The 15,816-nt window shown below is 37.7% G+C and overlaps 1 protein-coding gene across 1 annotated transcript in view; it reads left to right on the top strand.

Moving 5' to 3' along the window:
* p115 (General vesicular transport factor p115) overlaps positions 1-15,816 on the top strand; it is a 29,440-nt gene that overhangs the window by 794 nt on the left and 12,830 nt on the right. The window contains exons 2-7 of the mRNA XM_090111480.1: positions 899-1,033; positions 1,451-2,397; positions 3,161-3,482; positions 4,407-4,551; positions 10,447-10,695; positions 13,082-13,248. Coding sequence (XP_089967606.1) covers positions 899-1,033; positions 1,451-2,397; positions 3,161-3,482; positions 4,407-4,551; positions 10,447-10,695; positions 13,082-13,248 — 1,965 coding nt within the window. The remainder of the gene's footprint in view (positions 1-898; positions 1,034-1,450; positions 2,398-3,160; positions 3,483-4,406; positions 4,552-10,446; positions 10,696-13,081; positions 13,249-15,816) is intronic.

Here is a 15,816-nt window from a genome sequence, read left to right as displayed (position 1 = left end):
TTATATTTATAACGCATTTGAATGCCATAAAACCAAAATATCAAATTCATGAATTAACACGTTCGCGGACAGTATGTCTTACAGGTTGCAGCTACTGAGACACTACTTTTTTTCATACATTGCCCAGGGGCGTAGTGTTACAACACATGGTTAAAAAACCATATGATATGACAGAACGGATATAGGCGTAAACGTCGTAAGTACTCAGCGTCAGATTCATAGTCACCATCATCAGCAAATGGGTCTTTACTCGATTCAGGGGTAGACGCTGCATCAAACAGGGCTTGAAGACGTTTTTGTTCTTTTTGGAACGAGTCTCAAGATGCCATCTGCAAAAAATATTCGTTACAAATTTAGTTCAACAAAATCGTGTTCACAACAAACAATAGCAACATAAATATGTTGTTTACATAAGCAACTAGACTTGAATTAGTACATCCAGTATGAGTAAAACAATTAAATTACGTTAGAAACAAAATACTCACTTTCTAAACAACAATTCACACGCGGCACGCGGGATCACCGCAGCGGCGCAGTACTCGACTAACCGTATGCAAACATGACGCCCACGGGCGTAGTGTGCCCGGGGAGAGGGGTAAAAAAATATGAATGTATGCGTGGAAGTACCTTCCTTTGACGAATTTTTGTAAATAATGCAGTGACAGTACAAAAGTCGTAATTATACCTGTGATGACAGTACAACATGCCGTTCTTTATGATAGTATGAAAAATCGCTCGTCGTTTGGCGTACTGATTTTATGCAAGTAAAAACTGATACGTCGACAGACGTACTGTCGTATCACTTTTAGCTGTCTAGACGCCAGTGGTCGTTACTGTCCGCGAACGTGTTAAAACTACTAAAAAAAATAATTATTAAATATTTATTCACAAAATTCAGGTTGAACGTCTAGTGGACAGAGTCAACAACTCAACACTTCTGGAAGATCGACGAGATGCCTGCCGTGCCTTGAAAGCTATGTCTAGGAAGTACAGGGTGGAGGTTGGCGCTCAGGGCATTGATACATTGAAACAGGTAATGTTAAGTTTATGTCTTTGTGATGATTTGTATGTTGGATTTATTTTTCATAGTTTCTGTCTTCAACGTGGGGCCTCTGAAATTCAGGGTTGTGTTATTGCAGGCACAGTAATGTATTGAATTGTTTCTATTTTTGCAAATAGACTGCCACACTTATGTTTCTTACTTGTTTATATTTTTAAACATTCATTTTTATGTATGTTTTTTGTATTTTGCAAAATAATTATTTGTGATGATTGATTTGATTGACATTTGGATATGTATGTAAAAAAAGCTGTTGTCTTCTACGCTTATAACTTGTGTTGAAGGGGTTTTTCGCATTGATAAGTGCTCTTTGTAGGCATTGAACATAAAAACGTTAATTTTCTTTGACATAATGTATCCAAACAACTGAGTCTACCTTCATTTTTACAGGTGCTAGAACTTGATCGCGCGGATAATGAAACAATAAACTATGCCTTAGACACCCTAAATAACATAATGTCACCGTCACAATTTGAAGAAGAGGAAGATAATCCTCACGTTCCTATGAATATCGGAGAGCAATTCACTGAGATGTTCATAAAGGACCCGCACAATATTCAACTTGTGCTTGATCTCTTAGATGAATACGATTTCAGAGTTCGACTGTCTGCCGTTCAATTATTAACCTCCCTTCTTACAAATAGGACTAAGGACATTCAGGAAATAATTCTAGTCAAACCTATGGGTGTCTCCAAAATGATGGATTTACTTGGAGACACCAGAGAAGTTATTCGTAACGAAACTCTCCTTCTACTAATAAAATTGACGAAGGGCAATGCGAATATACAAAAGATTGTCGCTTTCGAAAACGCGTTCGATAGATTGTTCGAAATAGTTTCGAGCGAGGGCTATTCGGATGGAGGGATCATTGTTGAAGATTGTTTATTACTAATGTTGAATCTTTTGAAGAATAACAGTAGTAATATAAACTTCTTTAAAGAGGGTAGTTATATACAGAAGACATTGCCGATGTTCAATACGCCCGATGATTCGGAAGACGTGGGTTGGTCACCTCAGAAAGTATCGAACGTTCATTGTATGCTACAAATAGTGAGAACATTGGTGTCTCCGAGCAATTCAGCACAGATTATATCGAGTTGTCAGAAAATTATGAAAAATGTTGGATTGTTGAATGCTCTGTGCAATATTTTGATGGCGAGTGGAGTTCCAGCAGATATACTTACGGAGACGATAAATACAGTCGGTGAAGTGGTAAGAGGTGATCTAGCTAATCAGGACTTCATTGGGAACGTAATGGCGCCGTCAAATCCGCCGCGACCGGCTATCGTCGTTCTGCTTATGTCCATGGTAAATGAAAAGCAACCGTTCGCTCTTAGGTAAGAACAAACACACTTTGATTATACAAATAAACATTAATAGAACATACAATTTCAGACAGGTTTCCAGGAGTTGACAAAATTCCGTATTTTCAGTTTGCAACCTTATATTAACCTTATATTTTTATTTTTTCGAGTCATTTTACGCGGAAAATATTAATATACTAAATTGAACTCGAGATAATTTCTAACAATTTAAATTGCTGCTGTGTTTCCTAGGAGCTATGATTTGGAAATTTTTAAGATAAAAGCATATCATTTCTTAAAAGGCCAATAAATTCCCGCCGCTTCATATTAATGCCCCATTTAATTCATTTAATTCAGCCCATTTAATTCAGTCTTCCCCCTTACCCTATTCTGGTAGGCAACAACCATAACCTCTGTTATGGTCTATGGGCGACGCAACCTGCTTACCACCAGGCAGTGCGTCCGCTTGTTTGCCTCCCCATGACAAAAAATGTTGTGTGGTTTTATGAAACCACGGTAAAAGTGAAACTGTTCGAACGGTTCCGAACACTGCTTTGTGTAGCGCATGTCGCGTGTCGGTCGGCTGCCGAGTAGGTATACCTACTCGGCAGCCGCGATACACGCGACATGCGCTACACAGACCAAAAAGTTTGAGACGATGTAATAAAAGTTTCACTTTAAAAAAAATCCTAACTATTTATTTCAAAATCTCAATAGTTTCATATGATCACCGCAAAGTGTAACTCAATATGCATTTACGCAGAATTTAAAATTAAATTTATCATATTTTTCCCAGGTGTGCAGTGCTCTACTGCTTCCAATGCTATCTGTACCACAATGAGATGAGCCAAGCATCTCTGGTACAGACTCTCCTACCATCGTCCACAGATGTCTCTAGCCTCACAAGTGGTCAATTACTCTGTGGCGGGCTATTTTCCTCCGATGTTCTATCCAATTGGTTCTCTGCTGTTGCTCTAATGCACTCTTTGATAGATAATCCTGGGCAGAAGGAGCAGTTACTTAGGGTACTGTTGGCCACAAATGTTGGGAGCACGCCGGTGTCTCTGTTGCATCAGTGCACTGTGCTGCTGCAGCAGACTACGAAACTGCAGTCTAAAGTAAGTTCAGAATAATATTTCGCTTATGATAAAAAATTGGGTGCATATTTCGTGCGAAAACATTTTTTTTTGCACATTTAAATTTTCTGAGCTTTATATCTGAGGTATAAATTATAAATTTTTAGAGAATAGAAAAAATTCGATCGCGGTGCAGGATTCGAACCCGCGTTTTTCACCATTCCGGGTCGATTTTTTTCAAGCGTTTTTTAAATTAAAATAAACATTATATGTATTACCTGTTTCATATTTTTATGGACCTTCCTAGTTTTAGCTAATGGTTTTAAGTTTTTCGTCCATTCTATCCAAGTGTTCATGATAAATATTTCCCAATGAGTTCATAATAATAGTAACTAGCTGCGCTCCGCGGTTTCACCCGCGTTGCTCCAATCCTGTTGGTCTTAGCGAGATGATATATAGCCTATTGCCTTCCTCGAAAATGGGCTATCTAACACTGAAAGAATTTTTAAAATCGGACTAGTAGTTCCCGAGATTAGCGCGTTCAAACAAACAAAAACTCTTCAGCTTTATAATATTAGTATAGATTTGTATGCTACTTTGATGAAATTAATTTGAATTCTGGTTTAATATCCAGGTTTACGTAATAAAAATCATTATGCAGCACATTACGATAATTGAAATCTTGTTGAACTAATAATTTTTTTGAGGATTATTTGTTGAGCATTGAGTTATAAGTTATAATATACTAGCTACCGCCCACGACGTTGTACGTGCATCCCCGTTTTTCCCCGTTCCCGCAAGAATTTCGGGAAATCCTTTGTTAGCGGATGCCTACGTCCTAACATCTACCTGCATGCCAAATTTCAGCCCGATACGTCCAGTGGTTTGGGCTGTGCGTTGATAGATCACTATATCAGTCACCTTTGAGTTTTATATATATAGAAGAAGTAATGACCACTTTTCCAGGTAGCACTACTAATGCTACTATCGCAGTGGATGAGCCACTGTCCGGGCGCAGTGAGTGCGTTCCTGCAAGTGCCCGGGGGAGTGGGCTACCTCGTCAACCAGACCTGCTCCAATGAACACGATGATAACGAGTATCTGCTGCAAGGTGAGTAGCACTACTCCACATATTTGACGGGATTACCGATTACAGCTAATAATTTATTAGTAAACTAGCTTTCCGCCCGCGGCTTCGCCCGCTTTATCTAAACCTGATAAATAATAAAATACTAACCTTCATCGAGAACTACTTCATTTATTTAAAAAAAAACCGAATCAATATCCATTGCGAAGTTTTAAAGATTTAAAGGGATATAGGGACAGAGAAAGCGACTTTGTTTTATAGTATGTAGTGATGCCAAAAAACAACTTGTGTTGAATTTTTACTTCCTAACTTACAAAAACAACTTTAGAGCCGAGTTTTCCCTGTAGATACTGCTGTCTGAACTCTGAACCGGTGGTAAATTATTATTTTTCTGCATTTTGACGATTCAAAATACGATAGAACTAAACGAAGTCTAGTTTAATAAATTAATGTTTGATTTTGAAATGCTGGAGTAATAAGATTATCTCTTGCAGGGTCATTGCTGATAGTAGGTCTGGATAGTCCGTCTGGTAATGCTCTTGAATTGAAGAAGCTTTTAATCAAGCTTTCAATCAATACATAAAAAGACTAGAAGAATATAGACCAAAATAGAAATTCATGTTCTGGTATACTTTTCCAAGAATAAGTAATAAAGTAAAATATCAACTAGAAGTCAGTTTAGATCTGGTGTCGTATGTGACTAGACATTCTGATTGTTGTTTGAAGTGTTTAAAATTTTTAAAATTAAAGTTTTTGCTCACCGCGCCCGCGTGGATTAGAACTCGGATTTCTAATTCGATAGTCCGACCCTACGACAGCGCAGCTATTTATGCTAAGAGACTCCGCGCGAAATACGTGAACGCTTATCTACGTACGTCGTATAAGATTTGTGTGGTGTCCCCAACCTTCGGTATGAATAATTGTAAGCGCTGCAATGAAAAAGTATCTGATGGTGCTCTTTGTTCGAGCTGCCGTCACACTTACCACTTCCACTGTGCGAGTTTATTTGAAATTGGCTGGCGGAGACTTGGCACTGAACGACAAAACTCTTGGTGCTGCCCTGATTGTAGAAACTCTGCCTCATCCGGTGAGGCCGTTAAACCTAGTACTGAGCCTAATTCCTATCAGTCATCTTTGAATAGGATTGAGGAAATGCTATCGCCGCTCTCTACTTTGCCGGAAAAGGTTGAAAAGTTAAGGAGTGATTTGAACGACTTAACGAGCAAAATAAATGCAAATGTGATTGAAGATTTATACAAAAGACTGGAAGATATAGACTGCAAGTTATCCATAGTTGACAGACTAAACGAAGATATGAAGAAGTTAAAGTCTGATATGAAGGGATTTGGAGAACGTTTTCAAAGGTCTGAAGTTGAAGCAGCTAAGAGTCGTAACACTATAAATACTCTTCTAGCGAAAATATCTGCCCTGGAACTTGAACAAGGTCGCACAGAACAAAAGAATAGATTTTTAAATGTGGAAATTATCGGTGTGCCTGAAGAATCAAATGAAAATTTACAAAAAGTATTCCTTCGTCTAGCCTCTGCTATTAGCTGTAACCTCAACCAGGAAGATGTTGAATTCATTACAAGGGTTCAATCATTCAGAGACAAGAAGGACAGCCCACGTAAGATAATAGCCAAACTGAAAGACAAAGCCACAAAGGATACTTTGATCAATAACTTTAAAAAGTCTAACAAAGTAAAAGGCATAACATCACATGACCTTGGTTTCACGGGTAACTCCCTGAAGATATTTATTAATGAACATCTTACAATCGCTAATAAATTATTACTTAACAACTGCAAGCAACGTGCCAAAGAAAGAAACATTAAGTTCGTTTGGATCAGAAATTGCACCATATATTTACGTGCTAATGAGAAAGCGCCGGCGAAGGTCATAGCTTCGGATGAAGACCTGAAGAATTTTTTAGAAACCTGCCCTTAACCATTTATTTCAATAGCAATTTACTTCTTTTAGATATGTTATTAATTTTAAGTTTTGATCATGCCCTACATAATATTACATACGCTTTTATATCTTCAGTATCTACCACTTACAATTTTTTAACACACTTATACACTACACAATATAAATACCTTTTAATTTACATTATACGTGAGCTCTCAATAAATTATTTTACGTCAACTTCATATATAAATAATTATTATTACGACTTCATTATAAAAGGTTCCGCTCCCCTGTACTGCATTACTTTTTTCAGAACTGCCCGCAATGTTTTTAACAATTTTTGTCATGTTCCGATAGTTTTATTCTATAATTATCTTTATAATATTCATGTGAATAGTGTAATATTACTAAAAAAACCTAAGATAGGTATATGTATTGCCGCGATAATATTTTATATAACTTGTAAGTTGATATTATTTCGATTTAATCGATTACTTCGCTATTGTACTTTACTTAATATTTAAATTGTTTTATACTTGTTCTCAATGACTTCCAAACGTAATTTTATTAACATTTATTACCAAAACACTCGCGGCTTGCGAACTAAATTACCGGAACTGCATAAAAATATCGTATTAAGCAATTATGATATTATTATCTTAACGGAAAGTTGGTTGTGTGATGGAATTCTTGACTCAGAGATTTGTGATTCTCGCTATGACGTTTTCAGATTTGATAGGAAACATAAAATGAAAGGCGGAGGCGTTGTTATATGCGTTAAAAAAGCGTTTTGTGGTTACTTAACCCAAAATATTGTGTGCGGTAACGTGGAAAGTGTCTGGCTAACTATACCTGGTAAGTCTTTTAATTGTGAATTTGGTAAAAGTCAAGGTGACCTTCACATTGTTGCTGTGTACTTGCCTCCTAATTCTGATTTGCCTGGTAATATAAGATCTTTAAACGCAGCGTTACTGTCCTTGTATGAATGTTACCCTAATAACAAATATTTGATAGTGGGCGATTTTAATTTGCCGTTTATTACTTGGTTGAAGGATCACTCTTTTATTATTACAGATCCCTGTACCAATGATCTTTTAGATGCCTCTCTGGACCTAATGAATTTAACAACCTTAATGGGGGCTAATCAATACAACCTTTCACCTAACTGTTGTGGTAATATTTTAGATCTCGTGTTCTCTAATTTATCTATTGATTGTAATGATATTATTTCCTCCGATTCCCTAGTCAATATTGATCGATACCATCAACCATTTGTAATTACAATAAAAGATGTTTATATACAACCGTTACGTTTCCAGTTTTCAAAAATAAAAAAATTCTATAAGGCTGATTATACTGCAATAAATCGTGAAATTAGTAAAATAAATTGGACTGACGTTTTAAATTCCGCATCTATTAATATTTCCATCGATAAATTTTATAATGTTTTAAATTCTTTAATAGAGAAATACGTACCGTCTGTTAGGATTTCATCTCGTCGTCAATATCCGAAATGGTATACGCCTGCATTAATTAATTTAATAAAAGAAAAATATAAGTTTCACTTTCGTTGGAAGAAATACATAAATCCAAACGATTACGCATCTTTTTCACTGCTTAGAACTAGAGTAAAAAAACTTCAGGACGAAGCGTACTTAAAATACATTTTACGTTGTCAAAAATCTATTAAAACCACGCCTAAAGAGTTCTGGACGTATATTAAAGACAAACGAAATAACTCTAGTTACCCATGCAGTATGATTTTCCGTGAACGCAACCTTACTGATGGTAACGACATTTGTTCAGCGTTTAGTGAATTTTTTTTATCCGTTTTTCAATCCGATGATAATACTGACCCAATTACTACTGTAGACGATTTTGAGCTTGCTGATAGCCTTTGCTCAATCACAATTAAAGATCAGGAGATTATTAAGCTATTTCGGGATTTGGACTATAGAAAGGGAGCCGGGGCCGATGGCATACCGGCTGTCTTCATTAAAAACTGTGGAACTAGTCTCAGAACACCTTTACGCATACTCTTCCAACGTTCCATAACCGAAGGTATTTTTCCAGACTTATGGAAAAAGGCTTTAATTGTGCCCATACATAAAAAAGACTCGAAGAAAGATATAACTAACTATAGGGGCATATCACTACTTAATATATTTGCTAAAATGCTGGAAAAACTAGTATACCAAAAAATCTACACTCATACACTTAAATGTATTCCAACTAAACAACACGGTTTTATTAAATCACGGAACGTTACTACTAACTTATTAGACTTAACACATTACATAAATAACAACATGAGTGAAGGAGCACAGGTCGATGTAATTTACACAGATTTTGAGAAGGCATTTGATAGAGTAAGTCATAATGTTCTGATCCGTAAGCTCTATGCGGTGGGTATCAGGGGTGATCTTCTCAGATGGATAGAGTCTTATATCAGGAACCGCAGTCAATCGGTGATTCTAGGGGGGTTTAAATCAGATTTTGTTGATATTACTTCGGGCGTCCCGCAGGGATCGCATCTCGGTCCCTTATTGTATAACATTTACTTATTCGACATTGGTAACTGCTTTGTAAATTCTAATTTCTTACTTTATGCTGATGATAAAAAAATATTCAGAAAAGTCACTTCCTCTTACGATTGTCAATGTCTTCAAGATGATCTTAATAGATTAAGTGACTATTATAAATTAAATAAAATATCAATTAATATAAAAAAATGCCAAAAAATAAGTTTTACCCGTAATAGAAATAATAATATTATTTGTTTTGATTATAAAATTAATAGTGAATCTATACCTGCTGTTACTTCAGTAAGGGACCTAGGTGTGATTCTGGACGTCAAACTTGCATATCGTACGCACGTGGATTTTATTGTTCATAAAGCCTACAAAAATCTAGGTTTCATCTTGCGACAAGCTGATCCATTTAACGACATTACTTGCTTGAAAGTTCTTTATTTTGCCTACGTACGTAGTGTTCTCGAATTTGCAAGTGTGATCTGGCGACCGCAATATAAATGTCACATTAAAAGATTGGAAGCGATACAAAAAATATTTGTGAACAAAATGAATTATAAAACAAAAAATTATTCGTTGAATTATGAACAGGCTTGCTCACATTATGGGTTAAATACCTTGGAGGATAGGAGAGATATAATAGACATTATGTTGTTATACGATATCGTGAACAACAAGTTTGACTATTCCACAGCGTTGGAAAATATGAAGTATCTTGTACCCACACAGCGTACTCGCCACACACGCCTATTCCACGTGCCGGCTACATCAACTAATTATCTAAAAATGTCACCGTTCCACAGGCTCCCGGACATTTATAATAAAAAATTTTCTTCTGTGGATCCCTTCTATTTATCACGTACTAGTTTTAAAAAGCAAATTTTACAATTAATTAATACTGAAGCTCAGCTCACATAATAATATAATACATTAGCTTTTTACACTCACTCATTTTCATACACGCACTTTCACACACACACACACACACACACACACACACACACACACACACACACAATCACATCCTACTTACCAGGTCTTACTTAATTTTACATTAAATTGGTTTTAATTTATTTGAATTCGAAGATATTTAAAACATTTCCTTTCTTTATAAATACTTATTGGGCTTGATCAATGCTTACTTATACCTACAAAAAATTAAAATCTTTTCTCTTATCATTTGTAAAATTCTTATACTAGTATTTGTTCACATACGTATATTATTTTTACTACCTATTGGTGTACCTTTTAATTGGCGTAGCTTAGTATTTATTCATCTCAAAAATTGTATCACTAGCTGTAAGGTACCTTATAATAAATAAATAAATAAATAAATAAATAGAACTGTAAATTGTCTCTACTAAAACCAAACAGACTGCAATTGTACAATTCAAAAATTTATATAATAAATTCAAAAATATATAATTTTAAATAATATTTTTTTTTTTACCAAAACAATATGTAACTAATATTTCAGGTCTGTCCGCATTCCTGCTGGCCATCTGCATACACTTTAACGACGACTCCGTCGAGAGTTACTCGCAAGAATCCCTCAAGCAACTGCTGACCAAGAGGATAGGAGTCGAGACCTTCACTGCGAAACTGAGCGAAGTATCCAAACATGAACTGTACAATAAGGCGGCAAAACACCCGCAGTTAAGGGTCAAGATAGCGTCAGAAATATTGATCGACTACGAATTCTGTAGACTGTTCAAAGCTTTGGAGAGTGAGTTGATCGTTTATTTTTATGGTGGAGCAGTTGTTTTACCGTTTTTATCAAGTGAAATATTTTTTATGACAAAGCCGAAGTGTGAAATATTTTTGGATTCAAAAATTGGTTGTGGTTGTCACGCTGGTATCTATTTTGTGGATATCTACCTACAAAATTTAGGAAACTGCACAGTTTACAATCCTAATCCATACTAATATTATTAATGCGAAAGTAACTCTGTCTGTCTGTCTGTTACTCAATCACGCCTTAACTACTGAACCAATTTGCATGAAATTTGGTATAGAGATATTTTGATACCCGAGAAAGGACATAGGCCACTTTTTAATGCGAAATATCGCTATCAAATTTACATACGTATACAAAATTTCAGCTCAATCGGTTACCGGGAAGTGAATCAAAGTTACTTGCTACATTTCAATTTAGTCATCGAGTACAGACAAAAATGTTCATAAAATAAAAACTACTGGGCCTATCCGAAAAAAAATTTTATGGGACCAATTCGACACCATCCCGCATCGAACAAAAAAAAAACGAAACCAAGGAGTAATCGGTGTACATACATAAAAAAAAAATAAACCGGCCGAATTGATAACCTCCTCCTTTTTTTGAAGTCGGTTAAAAACTAATCGCACGGAGAGCTTAATTTTCACAAAAAGCTCTAATCGCACGGAAAGCTTAATTTTCACAAAAAGCTCTAATCGCACGGAAAGCTTAATATTCACTAAAAACTAATCGCATGGAGAGCTTAATTTTCATTAAAGGCTCTAATCGCACGCAGAGCTTAATTTTCACAAAAAGCTCTAATCGCATGGAGAGCTTAATTTTCACAAAAAACTAATCGCACGGAAAGCTTAATTTTCACAAAAAGCTCTAATCGCACGGAGAGCTTAATTTTCACAAAAAGCTCTAATCGCATGGAGAGCTTTATTTTCACAAAAAGCTCTATTCGCACGGAAAGCTAAATTTTCACAAAAAAAGCTCCAATCGCACGGAGAGCTTAATTTTCACATAAAACTCTCATCGCACGGAGAGCTTAATTTTCACAAAAAGCTCTAATCGCATGGAGAGCTTAATTTTCACAAAAAGCTCTATTCGCACGGAAAGCTAAATTTTCACAAAAAACCTCTAATCCCACGGAGAGCTTAATTTTCACAAAAAGCTCTCATCGCACGGAAAGCTTAATTTTCTCAAAAAGCTCGATTCGCACGGAAAGCTTAATTTTCACTAAAAAGCTCTAATCGCACGGAGAGCTTAATTTTCACAAAAAGCTCTCATCGCACGGAGAGCTTAATTTTCACAAAAAGCTCTAATCGCACGGATAGCTTAATTTTCATAAAAAGCTCTAATCGCACGGAAAGCTTAATATTCACTAAAAACTAATCGCATGGAGAGCTTAATTTTCATTAAAGGCTCTAATCGCACGGAGAGCTTAATTTTCACAAAAAACTAATCGCACGGAAAGCTTAATAAACACTATCTATTAAAAATAACTGCATCAAAATCCGTTGCGTAGTTTCAAAGATTTAAGCGTACAAAGGGACATAGGGATATAGGGACATAGGGACAGAGAAAGCGACTGTTTTATACTATGTAGTGATATGTGCTATTTATTAAAAAGGTTTGATGTCGGTGCACGGGCTTAATACTAAATGCTTAATGTTCGGCACCGACTTCAAACCTATTTAATAAATAGCACATCCATACTAATATTATAAATGCGAAAGTAACTCTGTCTGTCTGTCTGTTACTCAATCACGCCTTAACTACTGAATCAATTTGCATGAAATTTGGTATGGAGATATTTTGATAAACGAGGACATAGGCTACCTTTTATTGCGAAATATGTACCACGGGCGAAGCCGGGGCGGACCGCTAGTATATAATAATTTGCAATTGACATAAACCTTACTAGCATTTGCCTGCTATTGCTATAAGTTTCGCTCGCGTGTTCAAAGAAAATTTGCATAAATAAGACCATACCGCGCGGTAAAATTACCCATTTAACTTTCTACCGTCAAATTTTCTTCAAACACAAAAATTATATAATTAAACATGAAAAAGAGACAAGAACATAAACACACTTTCTCATTTATAATATAACGCGAATCATGTAAAAAGAACGCTGGATGAAAGCGATGGGGTGTGTTTTGGCATGTATCGAGTTTAGCACGAAAGTTATTTGCTGCTTATTTTATTTTTGAAGTAGGTTCTCGAGTCGTGGCTTCGCAACTACATATTTGTTATTCTTATACCACCTCATAACACCAAATAGACCAATAAATCGCCAATGCGCAGCTTAACCGTCAGAGTTCTTTTTACATGACGCGACCTATATATATGACTACTAATAAAGACTCATTCCAAATACCCATATTTCCAGACGTGCTGATCCAAAGCGTGTCCCAGAAGCAAGATAACGGTCCCGAAACGGTCGTTGCTGAAGATAACCTCGAGCAGTACAAGTCACTGATCCGGCAACAAGATGCAAGGCTCCAGGAGCTCGTGCACCAGCTGGAAGCGCTCGTGCAGCAGAACCGCCTGCTGCAGGTGCGTGCGTCACGCTGTGTGCTGCGTCACGCTGTGTGCTGCGGCACGCTGTGTGCTGCGTCGCGCTGTGTGCTGCGTCACGCTGTGTGCTGCGTCACGCTGTGTGCTGCGTCACGCTGTGTGCTGCGGCACGCTGTATGCTGCGGCACGCGTAGTATCAAAATATCGTTAGTTTTGTGACACGTGGCTTATAGCGTGCCACATTGTCAAAATTTCGCTGTGGGTAGCGTGGGAATAAGGTCAAAATGTTCCAGTAAGTTGCGTGACACTTCGCGTATCGTCAAAATATTGCTGTAAGTACTGTGCCGCTTGGGCCATCATCAAAATGTTTTTATAAGCTGTGTGACACTTTCACACATCGTCAAAATGTTGCTGTAAGCTGCGTGACACTTCGCGCATCGTCAAAATGTTGCTGTAAGTACCGTGCCACTTGGGCCATCATCAAAATGTTATTATAAGCTGTGTGACACTTCACACATCGTCAAAATGTTGCTGTAAGCTGCGTGACACTTCACACATCGTCAAAATGTTGCTGTAAGTACCGTGCCACTTGGGCCATCATCAAAATGTTATTATAAGCTGTGTGACACTTCACACATCGTCAAAATGTTGCTGTAAGCTGCGTGACACTTCGCGCATCGTCAAAATGTTGCTGTAAGTACCGTGCCACTTGGGCCATCATCAAAATGTTATTATAAGCTGTGTGACACTTCACACATCGTCAAAATGTTGCTGTAAGCTATGTGACACTTCACACATCGTCAAAATGTTGCTGTAAGCTGCGTGACACTTCGCGCATCGTCAAAATGCTGCTGTAAGTACCGTGCCACTTGGGCCATTATCAAAATGTTATTATAAGCTGTGTGACACTTCACACATCGTCAAAATGTTGCTGTAAGCTGCGTGACACTTCACGCATCGTCAACATGTTGCCGTAAGCTGCGTGACACTTCAGGCATCGTAAAAATGTTGCTGTAAGTACCGTGCCACTGGGGACATTGTCAAAATGTTGCTGTAAGCTGCGTGACACTTCGCGCATCGTCAAAATGTTGCTGTAAGTACCGTGCCACTTGGGCCATCATCAAAATGTTATTATAAGCTGTGTGACACTTCACACATCGTCAAAATGTTGCTGTAAGCTGTGTGACACTTCACACATCGTCAAAATGTTGCTGTAAGCTGCGTGACACTTCGCGCATCGTCAAAATGTTGCTGTAAGTACCGTGCCGCTTGGGCCATCATCAAAATGTTATTATAAGCTGTGTGACACTTCACACATCGTCAAAATGTTGCTGTAAGCTGCGTGACACTTCGCGCATCGTCAAAATGTTGCTGTAAGTACCGTGCCGCTTGGGCCATCATCAAAATGTTATTATAAGCTGTGTGACACTTCACACATCGTCAAAATGTTGCTGTAAGCTGTGTGACACTTCACACATCGTCAAAATGTTGCTGTAAGCTGCGTGACACTTCTCACATCGTCAAAATGTTGCTGTAAGCTGCGTGACACTTCACACATCGTCAAAATGTTGCTGTAAGCAGCGTGACACTTCGCGCATCGTCAAAATGTTGCTGTAAGTACCGGGCCGCTTGGGCCATCATCAAAATGTTATTATAAGCTGTGTGACACTTCACACATCGTAAAAATGTTGCTGTAAGCTGCGTGACACTTCCTACATCGTCAAAATGTTGCTGTAAGCTGTGTGACACTTCACACATCGTCAAAATGTTGCTGTAAGCTGTGTGACACTTCTCACATCGTCAAAATATTGCTGTAAGCTGCGTGACACTTCACACATCGTCAAAATGTTGCTGTAAGCTGTATGACACTTCACACATCGTCAAAATGTTGCTGTAAGCTGCGTGACACTTCACGCATCGTCAACATGTTGCCGTAAGCTGCGTGACACTTCAGGCATCGTAAAAATGTTGCTGTAAGTACCGTGCCACTTGGGACATTGTCAAAATGTTGCTGTAAGCTGTGTGACACTTCACACATCGTCAAAATGTTGCTGTAAGCTGTGTGACACTTCACACATCGTCAAAATGTTGCTGTAAGTACCGTGCCACTTGGGCCATCATCAAAATGTAATTATAAGCTGTGTGACACTTCACACATCGTCAAAATGTTGCTGTTAGCTGTGTGACACTTCACACATCGTCAAAATGTTGCTGTATGCTGCGTGACACTTCGCGCATCGTCAAAATGTTGCTGTAAGTACCGTGCCACTTGGGCCATCATCAAAATGTTATTATAAGCTGTGCGACACTTCACACATCGTCAAAATGTTGCTGTAAGCTGTGTGACACTTCACACATCGTCAAAATGTTGCTGTAAGCTGCGTGACACTTCACGCATCGTCAACATGTTGCCGTAAGCTGCGTGACACTTCAGGCATCGTAAAAATGTTGCTGTAAGTACCGTGCCACTTGGGACATTGTCAAAATGTTGCTGTAAGCTGCGTGACACTTCACGCATCGTCAAAATGTTGCTGTAAGCTGCGTGACACTTCAGGCATCGTAAAAATATTGCTGTAAGTACCGTGCCACTTGGGACATTGTCAAAAT

Source organism: Colias eurytheme, chromosome 17, assembly GCF_061535395.1.
Source record: "Colias eurytheme isolate Ceu_HAF_F1 chromosome 17, ilColEury1 Martin Lab GWU primary, whole genome shotgun sequence".
NCBI lineage: Eukaryota > Metazoa > Arthropoda > Insecta > Lepidoptera > Pieridae > Colias > Colias eurytheme.
This window is presented reverse-complemented; position numbering and strand designations above follow the sequence as displayed.